The sequence below is a fragment of the Macrobrachium rosenbergii genome, chromosome 4, assembly GCF_040412425.1.
Source record: "Macrobrachium rosenbergii isolate ZJJX-2024 chromosome 4, ASM4041242v1, whole genome shotgun sequence".
NCBI lineage: Eukaryota > Metazoa > Arthropoda > Malacostraca > Decapoda > Palaemonidae > Macrobrachium > Macrobrachium rosenbergii.
Genome location: NC_089744.1, coordinates 77,916,466 through 77,940,658, shown reverse-complemented (window position 1 = coordinate 77,940,658; position 24,193 = coordinate 77,916,466). Strand labels below are relative to the sequence as shown.

The following is a 24,193-nucleotide window of genomic DNA, read 5'->3' as shown; positions in this document are numbered from 1 at the left end:
CACCTTTATGCCCTTGGCCTCTGTGTGATTTTTGGGCCTGTGGTGGATACTCGGTCCATTCTGTAGTTATCCTAGCTCCTTTTGGACAAGTTTGCATTCTGCCAAAGGTTCATGGTTAGTTAGAGTTATTTTCATGAAGAGATGGATCAGATGCTAGGTCCTTTTCCTCTTTTGTACCCTGCCAGGCTAACTGCAGACAGTCCAACCTGTCAAATCTGACAAATGCAAACAATTTACACTACCAAATCTTCCTGTCCAAAGAGTTACATGTGACAGTGTATTTTCTCTGTGCTCTTATTGACAAGGGAAGCTGGTAGAGCACTGTCATTCATCCCTTGATGATGATATTGCTGCATATTGAGTGTTATTTTTCATTCCCTAAAAGGAGAGACAAGATTCCCATCTTGTAGAATATGGTTCAATTTGCTGAACCAAATTGTGGTACGGGGTCCTGTCAGACTGTTTCATCAGATACCAGATTGTAGAGGAGGTTACAGAGCCAGCCATCCCCTCCTCATACATCTGACAGGGAAGCTGTATCCAGGTGGTAATTGACCATCCCTCTGGTTTTACACTTAGCCGCAGATGGTATAGGATGTGGCAGACTCATGACCACTTACTCTCTAAGATAAGCCTCCTGCCTAAGGAGTTAGTCTCCATATAAAAGAAAAAGGTTTGTAACCTATTAGGAAAAATAAAAAATCTGGAAAATACTTTGCATCTTTCCTAGATAGCCTATATAGACTTGTAAAAGAGAAAACACGGGTGAGACTTGAGTGGTGGAATTTCAGAGGTACATTTTTGTCACATGGAATCGGAGGCAGTAATGTTTTTGATGATACAAGCTTGAGTCTTCTGTCATAGTTCTGTCTCTAACTATAATTGCCTCCAAATTTGTCTTTGTTTGTTGGGGGGAAAGTTTGGTTTGACAGTCAAGTGAGTAGGTGGTACCCCCACCCTACACCTACTTTGTTTGCTTCTCTTAAGGAAGTTAATTCTCTCATCAACTCTCATTGCATTGGACAGATGCTGGTGGTTCTCTTTCAGTTCTGAGTGCTTGGACCCTTGCAAATGTGTGTGTGTGCTATTTCACACCTAAAATTTATGGCTTACCTTGGCACCAAGCTTCAGGAACAAACCAGCTTGTGGATGTACAGTATATCCAAATACATTAAAGGGATTTATATTTCTCAGAAAAATGAGAATTACCTTAAAAATTCCAGTTTTGTATGATTTCTTGTATAATTGCTGTTTGTATAACAGTCAGACACTAAGACCTGGCATTTTTTATATAAATTAAAAACTTTCCCATTGACTGCATAGGCTGTACACAGTATAATAATTAGGGAATATAATGTGTCTTTTTGTTGGTTCTTGCCAATAAAAAGACTTTAGATTGGAAATTACCATACAGTACTGTATATGTTAATTTTCAGTTTATACATGCACCCATTCTGGCTATTACTTTATGCATCTGGTTTTTAAAGAAACTCTTCAGTTTGGCCTTAGATAATTTTGCTATATGGTGTTCTTTATCATAATCATTTTGAATCATTTCTCACATTGTTCTCCTGTGAGAAAGGGGCTATTGTTGCAGGGCTGCCTCCAAAATTTTAGGTACCCTTCATAAGTCCAGAACTTCAAACACCTCTGTACCAGGGGAAGGAACATCTTCCGTCATTAGTGCTGTGGAATGGATCTCTCGGTGGTCAGAGACACTTTTCTGCAGATTTCAGACTTCTTATTCTAACTCTACCAAGACAAGCTACTCTTTCTCTCCACCTTTGCTTTAAAGGGATCACTTAGCCCTTCCCAGGTGCTCCCATTGAAGGACATGGACTTCTCTGCCTTGGTTGAGGTCTCCAGCTCCTGAGGATCTTTAAACAGTCTTGCTCATCTCACAAACTCAGGCTCCCAGAAGGGGATGTGACTTGTGCTCTTGCTTGTGCACCATAGGAGCTCCTGGTGGGCCCCTCAGGCTGGAATGTCATGTTCAAGGCAAGACTTTTTGCTAATCTTAGCATGGGAAAAGAGAATAGGCAAGCTAGATTGTCTCACATGTGTAGCCCACTCAGGGTTGTAGTTATCTTTCATTCTTGAGCATTCCTAAGTTGATAGCAAAAACTCACAGCCTGAGCCAGTCAGTCCCTGACAAGAGATTTCAAGAGTTTTTCATTCCTTTTCTCCTTCAGTCTTTATAGTTGAGGGTCAAGACAAGTTGCAGTTGTGCCCTGTGAATCTTGCGATACGATCTATGTGACTTGAGCATCTTTGAGACGTGAGTGTTGACAGATGTTTATTAGTACTGAGAAGTACAAGAGGGAGGTTTCCAAGAACATTGTTTTGTTCTGGATTCATGAGGACGTCAAGCAGGCATACAAGACATAAAACTCTACTTTGGGAGAGGGCCCACAAAGTCAGTGGCAATGCCACATTCCTGGCATTCTGAGAAAACTTTTCGGTTGTACAAAGACCACCTTTGCCTCTTTCTGTTTCAGGGATGTTGTTTATAAGTCCTTGAATACCTTCTGCTTATGGCCTATGGTGCCTTTCCAACATGTAGTGACTCTGGCTCCATTCGATAGGTAAACATCTTGTCTTAGGTTTATACTAGCATAAGGTCAGATATATGGAGGATGACTGGTTTCTCTTCCCTTCTCTCTCTATCCAGCACTCAACATTTGCGCTAATCTGGCCAGATACATGTGATTTATACAACAGAGCATCATATATATATCTCATGACTGCAGCAGTAGTAGTTAGATGCAACTTCCTCTTGTCTCCTTTTTTAAAGGGGGCAGGCTGCCATCAGATGCTGGGTGTACATTATTATCTTTGAATATACTGTAGTTGCAATAATAGTGTACATTTTGAGGTGATATGACTGTCACAAATATAGAAACTTTAGTTGTCTATAATTTTCCTAGAACAACACTGCAAGAAAGCCAAACTCTTGCATGCACAGGTCTCTGTCTACCTGAACATCACACATGCCAGGCTTTATGGGACATTACAGAGTCATCCTTCCCTTTCTCACATACATAACTGGAATCTAACATTTCTGGATGGGAGGAACATAATGTCACGTTCTTGAAGAAATACTTCCCAACAATGGAGTGAATATCCATATAGCTGATGGTGGGATTGTATCCTTGTAGGAACAGATAGCAAATTCATGATAATTATCATAATCCTATCTCTAACCAATCCTACATTTGTCCCTGTTGCCAAAGGAAAAAGTGATTGCCAACAATTGAGTGAGTGGATGGTACCAACTACCCCCTCATTTGCTGCTAGTTCTATCCTTCTTATGAAGCTTAGATGGCCAGCTTTTGCTGAAGATTTAGCCATTTAAAAGAGTGTTTTATATACTGTATCTAGGAAAAATGCAAGTTATCTTGACTTTGCTATTTTTTATAATTTCTTGTTCTCCAGAATTATTAGTATTTGGTATGGTTGTTCTCCATATAGTAACAATGAAGTATGGGATTTCTTTGCAGATTATGGTATTAACAGCCTCAGTTGTTGACTTTTGGCATGGAACTCTCTATGCTTATTACATGTGAAAGTTGGTGGTTTTGAATATTATTGAAAAAATATTTTTTCCCCCAGCTTTGAATTCAGTGTGTATAGGTGGATATGAGAAAAATTCAGTGTGTGTAGGTGGATATGAGAAAACTTCGATTAAATTCCGTTATTGAAAGAAGTAGATTTTAAAATTCATGAAAGAGTTTGACCTCATAGTATGGTTCTTATTTCTGTACCTGTATGAGAAAGGGAAGATCAGCTTGATAACTGAGATCAATTCACACTCTTAAGAATTTTATTTTATTTTTGCAGGAGATCCATGCACTATATCATCGCAGCAAGAGTTGGATGAAGCTCTCAGGCTCTACGATCTCAATAAAGACTCTGAGTTGACTATTCATGGTAAGTAATATGAGTGCTTATTGCATTAGTCTTTAGTTTTCTGTAACAAAACTATTGTTCCAGCTTTGTCTGTCCATCTGCAATGTATTCTGTCTGCCCTCAGATCTTAAAAACTACTGAGGTTAGAGGGCTGCAAATTGGTATGTTGATCATCCACCCTCCTATCATCAAGCATACCAAATTGCAGCCCTCAGGCCTCAGTAGTTTTTATTTTATTTAAGGTTAAAGTTGGTTCTGGCAACGACATAGGATATGCCGCCACTGGGGTGTGGTTGAAGTTTCATGGGCCGCATCTCTTACAGCATTATACTGAGCCCACCGAAGGATAGATCTATTTTCGGTGGCCTTGATTATATGCTGTAGCAGTTGTACAGAAAACTTGATTGCGCTGAAGGAACTTTGATGCATTTTTTACTTGTTTGTGTTATCTACAAAATATCCACCCTGGATTGGGTTAGCTACAGCAGGCTGTGTCGTATGATGCACGAGAGGTACCGCTAAAGGTATTTTGCGGTAAATGTTTGTCCTTCAGGTGCACTGTTAATGTCATTTACTTTGCATGCATTCTTTGTGTTATGATTTTAGGTGTTACGGTACAGTAAACCCCTGGATTCATGACCTCACAATTCCCGGACTCACCAATTCGATTGGAATATACATATACATATATACACATTTGCTGAAAATTCGCCTATTCACAGTATTTTTCATTGAGAAGTATTCATAATTGCTGTATTTTCATATTATTTATAGAGGTTTTTTTTGTGTTTGAACTATCACAATAGGCAGTTCTAAGCATTGTTAGAGGGATTTTAAATATTTGCGGATTTTAGCGATTTGTGGGGGTTGTGGCACCTATCCCCACAAATCGGGTGGGGTTTACGGTACCGTATTAGGAATAATTCACCATATATGAGTGTAGCTTTTGTTTAGCTTCAAGAAGGTCACGTGACTTTTTTTAAGTGTTGCTAATTGCATTGTTCTGAAATATAGTATTGTTGTGAAAGATTTAACATCCCAATAACAATCAAACACATCTTGATTGACTGTCCCAGATGAAATACTTATTTACAGAATAAATCAATAAAGGATATTCTAGCAGAAGGTAATAACTTTTCAATTAATAATATCATTCTCTGCTTAAACAAAATTAAATTGATAAATAAAATATAATCTCCCCCTTTTTTTCCCTCCCTTTCTTTTCCTTTTTTTCTTCCATCTTGATTTTTTATTTTATTTTAATTTTTCCCCTTTTTTTATTATTTATTTATTTATTCATTTAATGACTTAATTTTTTTATGTATTCTTTCCCCCCTTCTTTTTCCAGCCCGAGAAGAACCTTATAAGAGTTCAGAGGTCTGGTTAAACAAATCATTTATAACTAACTAACCTGTTTATGTAAGGGGGAATTGGCCATATTGAGGAAGTCTGCTTCAGAATTCATAATTCTTTAAATGTTCTTTTGATATAATCTGCTTACAGCCAAAATTAGATGGAGCTCAGATATGTTAATTGTAACTCTGAAAACTACTTAGGAACACAAATACAGAGACAACATACTGTATCTGCAAATGCTTTTTGTAACAATTCCTTTGCTTATACTCATGATCATGTACTGCATTTTAGGGAATTGACAAATTTAACTGGTTGATTTGAAAACTGTCCCATAAGAAGAGTGAATTTTACATGACTACAATTTTGCATGATTACGTAGAGCATTTTTATCTACTGTTGCCTCAAATTTGTTTAAAACTTCAAAAAACCTTCTTTGTTACGAAATGTTGGTAAGGGTACTTTAGGTAATTGTAGCTCTGAAATTCCAATATGCAAAGAATCCAAAATATTGCCAGGCAGAGAAGAGAGAGAAGCACTTATTTGAACAGTGATTGCAAACAGATCAGTTATCCATCTCTACACTTAGCCTGTGCTCTTGCAAATTTGACTCGTCTTATTTACTTGCTTTATCAATTTTCTCCTTTTAAGATCAGATTATATACACATAAGCATATTACAGTGCTGAATGACATCGAAGAAATACTAATTTCAATCAAACTGCATTTCTTAGTGACTTGTATATTTGTGGTTGCATAAGCGCTGTTTACAAGGATTTTTAGGCATTTTCAAAATGTGAAAATGATGAAAAATTCACTCTAGATCTAAACACTAAACACTGTTTCATAAAGATTAAATTATGAGAAAAGTTTATGCACGAGTAATTCGACTCCAGAGTGTAACACTCTCATTGACAAAGACAAGAACGAACGCTCAAAGCTTTGAACCTCGTAACTAGTCCCATCATGGTTAACACTTACAAAATTATAGCTTTGGACCTCGTAACTAGTCCCATCATGGTTAACACTTACAAAATTATTCAAAAGAGCAGTGAAATAAGAAAGGTGGATTAGAAATGTAACTTATTAGAAACCTTTCATGTCAAATGAATTTTAATTAATTTAACCAAAAGGAGTACATTTTCAATTGGAACAAGTAATTCTACATGACTGACTGGCAGATAGGTTAATTGGTGTTGGAGCTTCAAGCCTCTGTACAGTATTAATTACAGACATTCCTTTGACAAGAAAGCTTCATTCAGCAGAGGCATACCACCCTGATTGCAAAGCAACACCACACAGCCTTGGCATATGGGCTATGTTCTTTCAACATTCATGTCAGGTTACCGCTTGCATGGACAGTGTGTTGTGTCCATATTTGCACTCGCATGACAAATTTCCACTATTATATGCTGGTGCCATACTGACATGTGCTCGATTTTTGTACATATGGATTTAATGGAATACAAATTTAAATACGTACCGGTAACAGCATATCAGTACCACAGGACATTTTCCATGCCTTATCCACTGTGTGCATTAGAGTTTATTAATGTTTTATTAAGTGATATTGGGTTAATCAGTGTATTCCTAAAACTTTCACATTTCCTTTTAATTAAAAGATTAACTAGGGATCACAATACTGTAGTAGTCACCTCTGCAATACTGTACTCACAACTTGAAAGAAAATAGGAGTAACATTGACCATGAATATGAATTGGAATGCCACAAAGTCAGTGAAATATAAGCAGTAGTAAAAGTGTGTGATAAATTTGTAATGTAATTATATTGTTTATAGATAATGTTAACTTTATGCCTGATAAATGCATTTCAACTCTTTGTAAATGTAATTTTGAAAGCAATAAAAAAAATGGTAAACAGCACCGTGGGCATTGTTTCAGTATAATGTACTAAGTTTTGAACCAGCCTTTTATAATGCACATTTGTAAGTAAATCATCACTGAGCTGAGAATACAGTATAAATTAGTTCTCTCTTTGTAGACTAGAAAGGCATTTAAAATGAAAAATGAAAACCAACAAAGGTGAAGTCAGCAGTACCTTGAAATGAAGAATGTGACACACTTGTGTGTGGAAAAGGACTGCAACCTCTTTAGCCAAACTATTTGATGGGACTGCTGTGTAGGGAGTCATCACCCTCCAGATTGGTATGTCACAGGAAGCCCTTTTGAAGTGCCAGTTATGCCCGGCGATATCCTGTTTACAAAGGATAAAACACTAAACACGTTTGAAACACCATTGAGTAGTTGTTTCTGTACTGAACTAATACAGAAAAGTATTTGACTTGAAGAAAGTACATCAGTAGAATTACATCACAAGAAACTCACAATTAACTTGAAATCATCATCCATATCAATAATGACATAATACGGACAGTCAACGAAAAATTTCCAAAAACAAGTACAGTAAACAAACAAGCAAAGCTTAACAAAGGATAAATGATCTCACAGATATAAAGTTCAAAATAAAAGCTTAATTCTCATTATATTTATGGTAAACTGTACAATTCTTTCTCATTTTTGTTGTAAAGAATCTATAATTGTATCCATGTGATATAATTTTAATTGTAATTGCCAAGATCAACTAAAAAGACACATTGAACTAATAATAGAAAGAAGTGTTACAGACAAGAACAAGAAAATTCACAAATATGCCAGAAACTGCACAGAGATAATGATTGAAATATTTCTGCATGTGAATGAAAATGTAAATGTGAGAGTTGTTAACAGTAACTGAGGTACAGTAGCTATCTTACAAAAGAAGGGAAAATGATAGCTATGGTTTTGTCATCCAGCATTACCTTAAGTAATGCTGAAACACTAAAATCCATTCATGAAAATTACTGTACAGGTGCATTTCTGCAAAATTCATTGCTCTAGGCCAGGAGAAAGTACAAAGGCTTTGGTCATCAGAACCAAATAGTTTCATAGGGAACTGAAGCATGTTTTAGATTCGTGTGGTATAGATAATCATTTAAAATACTGTATATGCTTAAACAACCTTAAAATTGAAATATGTCATATAACATGAGTTAAAAAAAATATAAAAAAAAGACACGGTATGGGTGACAGACAGATGGAAGGACATACAGACTGATGGGAGGGAAATTTTAGTTCTCTTGACTAGGCTGTTGGAAGGGGACTAATATTTGCTTGATCCCTATAGTGGGACTTGCACTGCCCTTTTGACCCCCAGCTGCATTGCTTTATTCCATTTACTATTCATCCTCCTTTTGACCTCCTCACAACCAGCTGTCCAATTTTTAACTTTACTTTGATTCATTTTTCACCTTTAAAGAAAAATTCTTTTTGAGGTGCTGTGTGAAATTTAGGAATGTGACTCAGCAGTATTATGGAAACAGTCAAAATAGCCTTTTTGACAAAAATGTTATACTGTAGTGACCACACATGTATTGTACATGTACAGTATAGATTGGCAACCAGGAAATCTGTCATTTTATTCAAAGTACAGTAGTGTGCATTGTATATTAAAAGTTTTTTTCACAAATCCAGTCTGGCTGTGTAGCTTTGCTCTCTCTCTCTCTCTCTCTCTCTCTCTCTCTCTCTCTCTCTCTCTCTCTCTCTCTCTCTCTCTCTCTCTCTCTCTCTCTGCAATAGAGCAGGAGGAATTACTTGAGATAAAACAAACTCATCTTGTGGGTAACAGCATTGAAAAATTTTTAAACATATAGAAAATCTCTTAGCTATTTATATCTGTGTTTGCTGAAAATTCTTGTGTGTGAACCATTTGAGACTGCCAAGAAAACTATGAATGCTTACAAAATGGGCTAGATAATATGACTTGCAGAGAAACAAAACTCTCTGATGGAGACAGCTTGAATATACACGTCTTAAGAGATGACAAGTTGAATATAATGTTGGAAAGAGTTGTTGATTTCATGACCCAGAAGGAAATGCAATCACAGTAAAGACATCCGCAGAATGGGAACTGTACTTCGAAAGATTATTGTATTTCATATATGAAAAAATACAGAAACTAGGACGGCGTCTTAAGTAACTCATTTCTGGAAAGCCAGCTAAGGAAGACAGGCAATAAAGAATATATTATATAAAACCGGTTTGTCCCTGGGTGATTTTTATGACAAGGAATCGTTATTATTATTATTATTATTATTATTATTATTATTATTTATTATTATTATTATTATTATTCAGAAGACGAACCTTATTCATTTGGAACAAGCCCACGGGGGCCCTTGACTTGAAATTTAAGCTTCCAAAGAATATGGTGTGCATTAGGAAGTAAGAGAAGGTGATGGGAAATACAGAAAGAAGAGGTCTCACATATTAAAAAGAAAAAATAAGTTGATAGATAAAAGTTTATTAAAATGCAAGAAGAATACCATTAGGATAGTAATGCATTGCATCTTTGCTTGAACTTTTGAAGTTCCAGTTGCACGACATCATACTTTGATATGTTGTCACCCTTTTTGGGAGTGACAGCAGGAGATGCCTATTTATCCACGATCTTGCTGTTGAAGTAAGAATGTGCAAGGATCATTGCATTGTTTTCTTTGGTGCCACCCGTCTTGCGGGAAAGAGCTTAATGAATCCTATTTTCATAGTGTTTTGTCAGTGCTGCCCTCAGGCGGTGAAACAGTTATGCTTGGTTTATGGTTTTGCACTCTGTGGTTGGGATGTAAGGTTTTTGTCGTTCGTGTTTTATTTTCATTGCCTTCAAGTTACTTTTGTGGTTGGGATGTAAGGTTTTTGTCGTTCGTGTTTTATTTTCATTGCCTTCAAGTTACTTTTGCTAGTAGTTAATTGCCTTCGATTTTAAAATGGTGGTATTTATTAATACTAATAAATGACGTGAATGGAATTCTAAATGACTGAGTCTCGTCTGAGGTGATACTCTCTCTCTCTCTCTCTCTCTCTCTCTCTCTCTCTCTCTCTCTCTCTCTCTCTCTCTCTCTCTCTCTCTCTCTCGTTCGTCAGTTTATTAGTGAGGGAAAGGGAAGGGAAGGGGAATAAAGGAAGATAATTACCCTATAGTTTTGGTACCGGTGCACTTTCGTCCACGTGCTCTGACAATAATAACAGACTGCGAACTTAACACGTGTCAGGACAGCCAACGCTGGAGAGAGGGGGAGAGAGAGGGCTAGTTAGAGTGGGAGAAGGATATGATTTCAGTGCCTTAACAGTGCACTGCCAATCATAGCTCTGTTCTCAGTCGATATCAAAGTTCCCCAATAACATCAACAGAAACCGGATGCCGAAGTGATTAGTGCGTTATTGTTTTTGTTTCTTAATTCCTCTGAGCCAGTTTAGGTCACTGAATGATATATTTGATATGAGAGTGTAAAGAGGAACATGTTTTTTTTCTAGCACTGTATGTTTATTCTTGTGTATTTTTTCTAGTGTGCTTTGTGTACATGTTCAGAGTGCAGAATAAAAGTTAGCCCAACAGTATAATTTAAAATTCATGTCGGTACTAACGTGAAAAATATCGTTGGAATTTTCGCTGGGTGGTTTTTTGATACAAAGACCAACTAAATGCCCCCTTCCCCCGTTCGGTTTTAGCCAAGCCCCAAAAAAAAAATACAAGAAAAGGAAATTGATCAGATGAGTTGGCGTTGATTCAACCCTGTCAACATGAGACAAAAGATCGAAGTACATCAAATAGGAGGCCTCTCAAGCAGGGACAGATCAGGCCCACATTTAGCTATGGTAGCTGAGATAAAAAAAAATAAACATAAAACTTTTGATATCTAAGCAGTGCGCCAATAGCCGATTTTTCATTAAAATTAGGTAATCTCCCCAAGACATGCTATAAGTTATCTGAATTATTGGTAGAAGTAAAATTATTATTATTATTATTATTATTATTATTATTATTATTATTATTATTAACCCTATTCATATGGAACAAGCCACCAAAGGGGACATTGACTTGAAATTCAAGCTTCCGAAGAATATGGCGTTCATTCGAAAGAAGTAACAAAAGGGAATGGGAAATACAGAAAGAGATCAGTTATTAAGCTTGTTAAGTTTAAAAAGTTTGTTTACACTTCCGTAAACGGATCAGATTAAATGAGAGAGAGAGAGAGAGAGAGAGAGAGAGAGAGAGAGAGAGAGAGAGAGAGAGAGAGAGAGAGAGAGAGAGAGAGAGAGAGAGAGAGAAACTGTCTGTGGGAGCATAAACTTGACAAAGTCCAGATCCTCATTCACAGAAGCTTTCAAGATTGAGGCGATTGATGAAGAAGTTGTGTTTCATTTTATTGTAGATTACAGAAGAGGGTTAGGAGTGAAGGGAGAAATGTGGATGCACTAATAAACAGGAACTAAAGATTTTCAAAATGTAGAGAATGGTTAAAAATTTAAAGTCATATATTTTATTCAAAGAAAAGTGTATCGTTTTACTATTTGAGAAGAAAACAGTAGTTTACAGTATTCATACCCATTTAACTCTGGTGAATTTTATTTTTAAAAATTCTCTCTCTCTCTCTCTCTCTCTCTCTCTCTCTCTCTCTCTCTCTCTCTCTCTCTCTCTCTCTCTCTCTCTCTCTCTCTCTCTCTCTCTCTCTCCTATAAATAGCAGTGTAACACTGACATTCTACCTTAACCTCTCTCGTGTCGTTTCTGCGATCGATGAGGTAGTGACTCATCAAAAGTTCCATTTTCGCTTCGTTTTGAATCCTGGTAGAACCCCCACCCTTCCCATAAAGGGAGAGAGAGAGAGAGAGAGAGAGAGAGAGAGAGAGAGAGAGAGAGAGAGAGAGAGAGAGAGAGAGGGGGGGTCCGGAGCCCGTCAAGTTATGGTATGATCAGCAAGTTCCATCTTGGTGGGATGAGGAATTTGAGGACAAGAAATGTGATTAGAATTTCGCGAGAGAGAGAGAGAGAGAGAGAGAGGGTCTTCCATGAGGCTCGAGTTTTAATCGAGAAGTGATCATTAAGATTTACGGTCTGAAATTAGTCGGTCATTTCAGAACCACGTCGAGACGTCAACCCGGACTTGGAATGTGTACAACCCGGGATAACTTAATTGATCACGACTTTGGCGCTTCCGTGGTCGTTCTGTTCTCTCTTGGCCATTTTGGGGAATTTGAATATGATCCTCCTCCGCCCTTCGTGTCTCTCTTCTGGCGCGCGTGCGCACACACACACACACACACAGTATTTGGCCACGATGGAAGTGAAAACTGGGATCTTTTTCCTTTTTACACATTAGGGCATTGTCAAGCAAACTGTACAATAGAACAAATATATTACGAAGAAGACTCGATTTTACAAACAAGAGCTAATCCCTGAGGAGTCTATAACCATTATAACATAAATCTATATAAAGTTCATTACCGTTGGATTAAATATTCAGGCGGGGAACAGCTGCCTGGGATCAACTCAGGTACTTGGATACAGCCAGGCGAGGCAAAGGATTAATATTAATCCGGACCTCTGATAATCTTCAGTTTCTCTCAGATCTCCTTCGAACATCTGTTATTTTCCTTTGTTGTATTAATGCAGATTCAAGTATGTTTCTTGGAACACAGTATTTTTATTTATTGTTATTTTACTGTAAGACCATTCAGTCCTATGTGATTGTTACCTTATTTGCACAAAAATATCATTATTCTTTTGGCCCGTTTTGATTGAATATTTTTTGTTGATTTATTTTGACATTTAACTCATTACTTGTCTGGCCCAAATCTGTCACATGGGATTTTATAAACAAGAGTTGGTACTCTGGTGAGGAGAGTTTCTTGTGATAATTTTTTTTTTCTGCTGCGTTATTGGAGGGAAAGATTACTTTTACACTGAATATTTTCAACACATATGATTGACTCAAAGCCAATGACATTAGACAAATGTTAGAAAAATAGGTAGGAACTTTGTTATTCAGCTGATGTTTTGGATAGGCTACTTGCTACAGTAAAGCTGTATTATGAAGATAGAATTACCTAAGATCGCAATTTGTTTGTCATATTTCATCGGCTTTGAGTCAAGCAAATCGGCGTTGAAAATATCCCGTCCGGAAATGTTTTCTTCCAAGGAGATGTCTTACATTTAAGATCCCTGGCTTTGATTACAAGGATGACCTGGGATTTATTTTGCGGAAGGTTATCTAGTGGTCGATCTGGCTAGATTATCTCTATGAATAAGAGCCCGCGCTAGCATAAAGCCAGGTTAATCAAAACAACAACAACAACATGTTTTGTAGCAAGATTCAGGTAAGTTTTGTCCACGACGTCTGCCTTCCCGTGCCCGTCTAATTTTTTTTTTTTTTTTTTTTTTTACTGTTTGACTCATGATTGGTGACTCCAGAACCTTCCTCCTCTATGGACAGGGACTTTTAGATATGGTAAAGATGATTCATTCCGGTTAATGCTATACCCAGAATGCAGCCAGTGAACGAAAATCCTGGGATGTTCTCTAGGCCACCAGATTATTATTGTATTGTCAATCTCTGTGATAGCGGACGTCCAGCCTGACCCACAAAAACTTTTCCAAAATCTCTAGAGGGGATTTTGTAAGCGTCGGATGTAGTTTCCCTTTCATTTAATAAGAGCACTTCCCATGGTTCCCGGGACAGGAAGAACAAATGAGTTCCCAGTTTCGATGTTCGTAGTTACATTTTTAGTACCCTCTACGTACGGGAGTTATATCTATGTGGTAAAATTCCTTTTGTTATTGTCTTTACGACTTTGAAAATATATTCTATAGGATTTCCGTTTCAGCGCTGAATGACCTCGTAGGTCCCAGTGCTTGGCCTTTGGCCTAAACTCTAAATTCCATCCATTCCATTCGATACCTTATGTAGACTAGATTAGCTAGGTGGGTTGTTTATGTATGGTACTTAATACTTTTCCTAATTACCCTTGAGAATAGATTTGTTGTCATATAAGAAAAAGATGACAAGCTACAACCATACTGAAATGTCATGGTAGGTGAGGAATTAAAACTAGGAAATAGAGAGAGAGATGGTTTCCTATGCTCGGTAAAGTTGCGCTTTGACGATTCCCTTATTATTGGTACATTGCAGAAAGGATAGATATTCATCCCTTTTCCAAGCAGTGTTGAATTTTATACCAGTGAATTAGAGTTTATAGAAAAAAAGTCATTCTCTCTCTCCCAGTAACCATCCCAGAAGGTGAAAATGTCATGTGCGTATATCGCAGCCAATCATGCCCTTGGGTTTGGTGGTAGTCAGAATTTCATTTTCCTAGTATTACGTGTAGAGACTGGTTAAAAAGACCGTGCGTTGGGCTTAGTGGGCTGCCTGTGGTATAACCGAGTTTTTCGTCTGTAGAAATTTCCATGGAAAGAGAACACTTTCATTGTTGCAGAGGAGTTGCTTGAATTATTTATTTTTTTCAATGTCCTTAGGCAAAAGGTTTTCGCAGAGGGTTAATTTTTCACTTAGGAAATTCAGGACGTCGTCTGCGGAGGGCTCAGAAAGATATTGAGAGAGAGAGAGAGAGAGAGAGAGAGAGAGAGAGAGAGAGAGAGAGACGGATGCTGGGTACTGGTAAACTATACTCCCCAGTGTGTGATATCAGAGTTTTCGAATGTGTATTGCACCTCTCTCTCTCTCTCTCTCTCTCTCTCTCTCTCTCTCTCTCTCTCTCTCTCTCTCTCTCTCTCTCTCTCTCTCTGACCACACGCACATTCGCACAAATTAATAGCGGAGCTGTGTTACCAACATTGCTGCACCTTCTTCAGTTTTTAGCATATGAATTTTTTTACTTGTGATGGGATAGGTAGAATTAAATAATTACGGTAAATTGTAGTAGACTTGACCTAAATGGTGTGTGTGTGTATATATATATATATATATATATATATATATATATATATATATATATATATATATATATATATAGAGAGAGAGAGAGAGAGAGAGAGAGAGAGAGAGAGAGAGAGAGAGAGAGAGAGAAAGAGAAACAGACAGACAGACAGAGAGTGGATAATGCCTGAATTGAAGCTTTGAGTGCCACATTATATATATATATATATTATATATATATATATATATATATATATATATATATATATATGTATATATATATATATATATATATATATATATATATATATATATATATATATATATATATATATATATATATATATATATATATATATATATATATTTGTATGTGTATAGCGTACATTTGTGGATGTGCAAACAAAACACCTTTTGATAAATGTGTGATTATTTTTAGCATGAAATTGTATAAGAGTTTTGACAGATAGCGCAGACATCCAATTCATAAATGAAATGATTCACGACCAAAAGTGACTCCTGACGTGAAGCCTCCTTTTCGTCCGAAGCTCTCGGAAAATGAAGAGTAGACAAATAACATTATTCTGGAAGCGTGGCAAGCATCGCGTCTCAAATACTAATGTGTTAGAGGAGGAGGAGGAGGAGGAGGAGGAGGAGGAGGGACTGGGGATGAGGAGGAAAGCGAATGCTTAAAAGAAATGAGCAAATTACGGCTACTGGGGATGAGGAGGAAAGCGAATGCTTAAGAGAAACGAGCAAATTACGGCCGCTGAAGAGATGCTGAGTGTATAGAGACATACACCTATCGGTTTTGATACATGTGTTGGGTTCTCCCAGGACCTGGGTTCTCCATGTCCACGCTTGACGATATTATCGATCGGGACTTCGGAAGGAGGGCGATCCTGTGTTTTGGTAGTGCAAGTGTGTGTGTGTGTGTGTGTGTGTGTGTGTGTGTGTGTGTGTGTGTGTGTGTGTGTAGCAAAGGGGGAGGAAGAGGCTCAACACTAGCAGCAGTACGAGTAGGAGTAGGAGGAGGAAGGGAAGGAGTGGAAGGGGAAGGGAGGGAGTGAGGAGGTCCGCTTGGTGCAGTAACATTGGCAGTGTCAATGGTAGTAGTGGTGTGTGGAGTTGGTACCTTAAGCTGGTTGGTTGTTTGGTTGGTTGGTTGGTTGGTGGCAGCGGTATTCCCCAAGAGGTTCAGTTCGAATCCATCGGCGCCTTGTTCGTGGAGAGCCTTGTCAGTGCCTGCTTGCTTCCTGGCCGTCTGTACACGGGCTCTACAGCATTCCCCAGTGAGGGACCAATCGAATTCCTCGTCTCGATCTTCCGTGTTCGTCTCAAGTTTCTTGCCTTCCATTAATTATTGATTTATTTTTGTTTTGTGGGGCATACATCATCCATGTTAGTGTGAGATAAAATCCTGTGTTGTGAGGGTGTTTCAGTGCGTCAGTTACGTTTTGAGAACGGATTCTTGACATTGTTTTTGTTTACGTTGTGACGTTTTCACCATGCGTCTTCACGTTTCCTTATTACTAAATTTTCCGACCTTGAAAAATTGCTAGGGTTGTTTATAGTGTCGATTCGTACAAGTGCCAAAATGAGTGTTTCCCATTAGAACAAGATGCCTCGGACGATATAGTGTGATATGTTATATACTGTATATATTTCTTGTGCATATGAAGGTAGTGTGATGATTATTTAATCGTAAAGATGGAAGCTGCTTCCCCTGCAAGATCGAGGTTGAAGGACCACGTGATTTTTACCTGTGCGAAGATGAGATTGTCCCAGCTGTGGCCAGGTGAGTCTGCAACCGGAAGTGCAGTAGGTAGGCGAATATGAGAGCAAACTGTAAAACGGTCTCGAATTTTATTTTTTTTTTTTTTTAGGACTTTGTCGGGAGTGTAAGAATGCTGGGGTAGGATGTGTCCTAAAGTGAATCGATTGTGATTACATTTTTGTTAGAGAAGAAAGAGTAAACCGTGTCAGTATTTGTTTTTTCAAGTTATTGTAATTTGTAATGATTAATTACAGTTTTTTGAAGAAAATGTAAGTTTGATCATTGTAATGCTTATCAAATTCTGGCAGTGAGTCGACTGGCCTAATATATATATGTGTAGGTTTCAAAAGATCATCTCAATTTCGATGTTGGCGTGAGCGCAGCTCGCTTTTATATTATCATGAAAAATAATAGTGAAAATGTCATTTTTTTTCAGATTTGCAATAAATGTGAAGCTCAAACCAGAGGATTATTTTCCTCTCGTTTTCCTTTGTTTAAAACCTTTCTTCCAAGAGGATAGTCAGTGACTAATTACTATTGTTTCCTTCAGACCGAGGCAAAAAGAGAGAGAGAGAGAGAGAGAGAGAGAGAGAGAGAGAGAGAGAGAGAGAGAGAGAGAGAGAGAGAGAGAGAAGTGAAAGAAGTTCACTTTGACACTAGAGCATAGATTAAGTACATTGAAGCCAGTTAACCAAATGAACGAAATGAAGGAGGCATTAGTTTCGAAATGAACGACTGAAAAAGGAATATACTGTAGGAGAGAAAATGAAGTGAGGGCATACCCATTTGCTGTTTTGTGAAATTCACAGATTTTTTGTGATGCTTGCATCGTTGATTGACTTCAAATTAGCTGTGGATGATAGCTGAATAGATAAGGATGCTTATATTGTTTATTTCTGCAGTATTTTTAAAGGTTATTTGAAGGTATTTTGAGCTTTCACAAAGAACTCCAAAATTGTTAAAAATGTGTGATTTGTGAATTTTGGTGCTATTGGATTTTTTCTGAGTAGTGTTTCGTGCTCTTTTGTATTCTAAGTCTCTCTGGTGTTTCTCTTAAAATGAACTTTTCTTTAAGGCCAATTTTGGGGAGAATGCTTTTAATGTGCATTTTCCGTATCATTAACAAATGATCAGTTAAGCCCCAGTAACTAATGCATGATGTATGTAGAAAGTATGTGTACTTGCACGTTAGATAAAGAGAAAAGTTCTACACGATGTATGTGGAAAGTGTGTATACTTTCTTGTTACAGATATAGAATAAGAATTCTACACAGTGTGTGTGGAAAGTATATATACTTACATGTTATAGAAAGAGAGAAGGAAATTCTACACAATTCATATGGAGGTAATTAATGTAGCCTCGAATGGCCCTTAAACATAGGGCGAGCCTTTGCTATTTCCTCGTGGTCTGGAGACAGTCAGAGGCAGCATCCCCATAGTTATAAAGGTTTGCCTCAGACCAGACGAGATGAGATTAATATGTTAAAAGGAAATGGCTGCATTGTAGACGCATCTCGCGTCGTAGGTCTGAAAGTCTTACTTTTGACGAGTCTCTCTCTCTCTCTCTCTCTCTCTCTCTCTCTCTCTCTCTCTCTCTCTCTCTCTCTCTCTCTCTCTCTCTAGCGGAGGAAACAAAGACAGAGGGGCAAATTCTCTTCATTGCAGCTCTGCAATTTGAATAATTGCATAGGATAGCGTCAAGTACAGCAGTCAGTCATGAAGGACCGTGAGTCACAGGAGAACCAGAATGAAGTAGGAGGAGGAGGAGGGAGGGAGGAGGAGGGGAATGTGTAGGTGGAGGAGGGGAGGAAGGAATAGGAGGGGGAGGGAATCCTAGCCACTACCCCAATACCCAACCTCCTCCTCCTCCTCCTCCTCCTCCTCCTAGTTTATATTAACTTGTATGTATGTGTGACCGCCAGGCTGTGATGTCATTGTACTCTTTAATAAATAACTTCCTTTATTCTTATTTTTTTTTCACTCCGCCATTTTTATTCTACAATTAACTGGGAATGCTACTACAGCTGTGGTCTTTGACCCACCAGAGAGAGAGAGAGAGAGAGAGAGAGAGAGAGAGAGAGAGAGAGAGAGAGAGAGAGAGAGAGAGAGTTTTTCTGTCTCGTGGTTCACCCCCCCCCCAAAAAAAAAAAATTGGCACGAGTAATATTGATCATTTAGGGCTCCATGTTGTCATTTGATCCTGTCGTCCCTCCGTGGACACACGCGCCCTTTCGCTGAACACACACCCCCTTTTTTTTTTCTTTCTTTTTTTAGTGCTTCCTACAGTTTCTCCTCCCTATTTCAACTCTTTCTGTGTGTTTGTCTCTCTAGTAAATATAATTCTAACTTCTAATTAGTTTATTTCCCCTTATTTTTTGGGGATTGTTTTCCGTGAATGGACCAGTAGCATTCAATAGATATTAGCAATGCCATAAAACTATACATGAATATGTAATTACTCTCTGCTTGGGGAATCGCTTTTGTAGTCTTTGTCGTGTATATTGTTAAGTTATGTTTTTCTAATAACGGATCTCATCTTTCTGAATTTTCCGTTACCTTCTGTTTCTTTCGAATGAACACCATAATGTTCTTTGGGAGCTTGAATTTCAAGTCAATGGCCCCTACGGTGGGCTTGTTCCATATGAATAGGTTTCATCTTCTGTATGATAATAATGATGATGATCTGTCAACGCGGTGAATGTCCGTTTTCTGTTATTAATTAGAATGTTAAACTTTCTTTTTATTTATGTTGAAGCTTATGACTTCACGTCATCATGTTATTTACTTTAATCGTGAGTCAGTAAATATAATTTTAGGAAAGAAAGTAATGACTCATTCTGGTTCTTGAAGTTTGAGGGCGGTCTAAATACCTCATCCTGTATAACGAGGATTATCATTAAGTCTGGGTTCTAAGATGCGGTCATCGGTGATGAGGTTTGGTCCTCTCTCTCTCTCTCTCTCTCTCTCTCTCTCTCTCTCTCTCTCTCTCTCTCTCTCTCTGCGGTCTCGTTTGTTGGACGAGAACTGTCTCACAAACTTTCCCGTTGATTGTTGGAGCTGAAGTCTCTGTCTGAATAAGGCAGATTGTTTGCAAGGCTCTGGAACTTATAAATAACATATGAAATTTCAGATTTTATATATATATATATATATATATATATATATATATATATATATATATATATATATATATTTATATATTTATATATTTATTTATTTATATGAGACTATAGATTTATAGTGTGTGTGTTGCGGATTAACCTTTTTCACAAGATGACTTGTTACATTATCAGCTGTTTTCGTACACCTGTATAGAAAAATCATTAGCTGTGTATCGAACACCACACTCAAGCTGCAGCGTTCACCGGTATCTTGCAAGCACACTTGTACTTCTGTCACCTTACTTTTAAATATATATATGTATAAATACATATATATATTATATATATTATATATATATATATTATATATATATAAGTATACAGTATATGATACCCATTAATAAAAATATATATAGGGGCTCTCCAGTAAGGGAATATTTTAATGCGGAGGGAGTTTGGTTTTGAAATAGTAATTATTCCCGGGACCCCCATGATGTCCAAAAATAACATCTGTGATCAAACAGTCGAATCATTTGCATATTGTCATATCTAGGGATTCCATTTCATGCAAATTGTATTTCGAATTAAAAAGTATCAGCGGTATTTCTTTGATCTTTCATTATAATTCATAAGTATAGTGTCCTTCTCCCTCCCCCCATAAAATAAATAACCTTATTATCATCTCCTCGGTTTTAGTTTTCTGAAAAGAAAACTGTTGTGCCGGCATTGTCTGTTCGTCTGCACTTTTTTCTTTCCGGCCTCAGATCTTAAAAACTACTAAGGCTAGAGGGCTGCAAATCGGTATGTTGATCATCCGCCCTCCAGTCATCAAACATACCAAATCGCAGCCCTCTGGCCTCAGTAGTTTTTATTTCATTTAAGGTTACAGTTAGCCATACTTGTGCTTCTGGCAAATCAACAGCACAAGCCACCACGGCCGGCAGATAGTTTCATGGGCCACCTAAAGATAGATCTATTTTTATTGGCCTTGATTATTCGCTGTACAGAAAACTCGATTGCGCCGAAGAAACTTTAGCGCATTTTTCACTTGTTTAGTATTGTTTAGCCTTTGTGGTTGTGTGTGTGTGTGTGAGAGAGAGAGAGAGAGAGAGAGAGAGAGAGAGAGAGAGAGAGAGAGAGAGAGAGAGAGAGAGAGAGAGAGAGAGTAATGTTATGGCAAAGATCCAGTAATGGTTCTTTTATGTAAGTACTCTGTAATTAGATGAATTCATCGTTCACAATTGGCCTTAGCCTACACGACGTGACTAAATAATAATAACTTTCATTATTATTATTATTATAATTAGTATAATAATAATAATAATAATTATTATTATTATTATTATTATTATTATTATTATTATTATTATTATTATTATTATTATTATTATTCAGAAGAGGAACCATGTTCATGTGGAACAAGCCCACCAAAGGGGCCATTGACTTGAAATTCAAACTTTCAAGTCAGTGGCCCCGTGGGATTGTGCCATATGAATAGGTTTCATCTACTGAATAAAACAAAGTAATTATTATTATTATTATTATTATTATTATTATTATTATTATTCATTTATTTATTTATTTATTTATTTTTGGTCTGTCACAGTCATCCTGTTCGACTGGGTGGTTTTTATAGTGTGGGGTTCCGGGTTGCATCCTGCCTCCTTTGGTGTCCATCACTTTTCTCACTATGTGCGCTGTTCCTAGTAGCACACTTTTCTGCATGAGTCCTGGAGCTACTTCGGCATCTAGTTTTTCCAGATTCCTTTTCAGGGATCTTGGGATTGTGCCTATGATTATGGGTACAATTTCCACTGGTATATTCCATATCCTTCTTATTTCGATTTTCAGGTCTTGACACATCAGTTTTTTGTCTTTCTTTCTCATCTACTCTGGTGTCCCATGGTATTGCAACATCAGTGAGTGATACTTTCTTCTTAATTTTATCAATCAACTTCACGTCTGGTCTATTGGCACGTATTATTATTATTATTATTATTATTATTATTATAAAATTCTATGATTATTAATGCATGACGTTTTGTCAACAGCTGGTAATACTCTTTCCCAATATTTTTCCATTTTATAAATGCTTTTGCTTTATAAACATAGATGGATACTTGAAAGTATTTAATTATTAATGCAACTTTTGTCACAACAGCTGGTAATACTGTTGGCAGTTACTTAAAATTAAGGCCATAAGTAGTCACAAGATGAGAAGTTGTATTTATCCTTTAATATATTTTTGCTGTACCTAATTTAACTCGTACACTCCCATTCACTGTTTAAGCTGTGTAAAGATGGCAGTATGAAATTGTGTATGTTATTCTCGCGCATCAGACTTTAGTGCAGCAGATAATTGCAAATTTCATAAGAATCGTTCAGATAGTGAAACAAGCATGAAATTTTGCACAAGTGCTCTTTAAAGTTCCCTCTATCAGAAAGGGCGCTGGCCACGCAAAAATTTAATATGGCGGCCAAATTCAAGATGGCGGCCAGTATCGACAGATTTTGGCTAATTTTTCACTAGAATGGCATGTATTTGCTTCTAGCAATATGGTAAAAGCTCTTCCATACTATTTCTTGTGAATATTATGTTTCTGTAGCTTCCCAGTACAGTTTACCTTTAAATATGGGGGCTATATGGCTGCCAAGAAAAGGTAGAAACAATAATTATAATGAGAAATAATGCCCGTTCAACAATTATCGTTTTAAGCATGGATCTTGGTTTCTGTGGTTTTAGATCCTAATGAGGCCATCTCTTTCAGAATAACTCATCAATTTTGAAGGAAAATTAATAAATGTAAAAGAGTGTATGTCTGCACACAACCAGGGCACACTGGTGACATCACTGCTGTGTAACTCAGCATGGGGTTCAGTGCCAGCTAATCCAGCTTTACTAATCCTGTAGTCTTAGACTAGTAGTTGTAGTATAGTTTAGTTTAGTGTCCCAGATGCTTTCTAACAGCCCCAGACCAGCTATAGTTAGATAGCCGCACCTGAATAGACAGGATGTGCCAGCGCGGAGAGCCGAGCCAAGGGTATGGGGCTGTACATGATGGTTCATGTACTTACCCGGATGGTGTACAGATCACACGGGACTTAAATGGCACTGGATGAATGATCGGGCTAGGTGTAGGAGACCGAACCTAGTTGAATCCCATACAGGAATGTGTGCTTTGTTTAAGGTGGTAAAGGATAACCCTCGGCCTTAATCAAAAAGTGAAATCATGGCAGAATGTGATGCCAATCAATATTGAGCAGTAGAAAAACAAACTGGAGTTTGTGTTGTCTTTGTCAGAAGGACAAAAGAGGTGAGCACTTGACATCACCTCCAAGTCATCATGTCCTAGACCATGATGGGTACACAATGCTGGCAAGGAACATTCCCATGTTCAGTGAAATTAATGAAATGCCACTGATAATGGATCAGCAAGGCTGGATGAAGGTGATGGCATAGAGGCCACTCTCAGGAAAAATGCAGCAAAATACCATGTGAACTGTCGCTTGTTGTTTAACAACACTAAACTGGACCGTGCAAGAAAGCGACAATCCAATGACCAGACCAGCAACACTGAGACTAGTCGTTGCAAAACTGCGCCGAACCAGTCATGACAATGAAGTTTGCATTTTCTGTGAGAAAGTGGCACCTGCATCTGATCTCAGACAGGCTAGTACTAAGGGCCTTGACTTGAAATTGCGTGAATGTGCAGAGATACTTAGTGATGGCAAGCTCCTTGCTAAGTTGACTGGTGGGGATGTCATTGCACAGGAGTTTAAGTATCACCATGCCTGTCTTTGTGCCCTCTACAACAGAAAAGGTCCTACCTGAGGAGCCTTGAGAAAGACCAAGGTAGCACTGAGTCAGAATCAGATGTGTATCCACTAGTTCTGTCAGAACTGATGACATACATTATTGAAAACAACCTTTGTTCAGATGATCCAGTCACATTTCGGCTGGCAGATATTTGCCACCTCTACCAACAACGTCTGGAACAATTAGGTGTAGAGTCACCAAGTGTAAATTCCACGAGACTCAAAGACAAACTTCTGGCAGAAATTCCAGAACTTGAGGCTCATAAATCTGGCAGAGATGTATTACTTGCATTTCAAAAGGATGTGGGAAAAGCACTTGCTCAATCATCTGATCTTTCAGAGGCAGTTATCATTGCTAAAGCAGCAAATATTCTAGAAAGTCTATACTTGATCATCAGTCACAGTTTGATGGCACATTTTCTGAGGCTTGTGTACGAAATTCTGTGCCTCCTCTCCTGCTCCAGTTTGTAGGG

General features: G+C 37.7%; 2 protein-coding genes across 2 annotated transcripts in view; one reads left to right on the top strand and one right to left on the bottom strand.

Annotated features, from left to right (window-relative positions):
• Positions 1 to 7,440, bottom strand: part of cpb (F-actin-capping protein subunit beta) — a 32,763-nt gene extending 25,323 nt beyond the window's left edge. Inside the window, exon 1 of the mRNA XM_067101095.1 lies at positions 7,320 to 7,440. Within this exon, the coding sequence (XP_066957196.1) occupies positions 7,320 to 7,412 (93 nt within the window). The 5' untranslated portion in view covers positions 7,413 to 7,440. The remainder of the gene's footprint in view (positions 1 to 7,319) is intronic.
• LOC136836617 (atypical protein kinase C-like) overlaps positions 1 to 24,193 on the top strand; it is a 289,297-nt gene that overhangs the window by 7,511 nt on the left and 257,593 nt on the right. Inside the window, 1 exon segment of the mRNA XM_067101084.1 lies at positions 3,841 to 3,930. Within this exon segment, the coding sequence (XP_066957185.1) occupies positions 3,841 to 3,930 (90 nt within the window).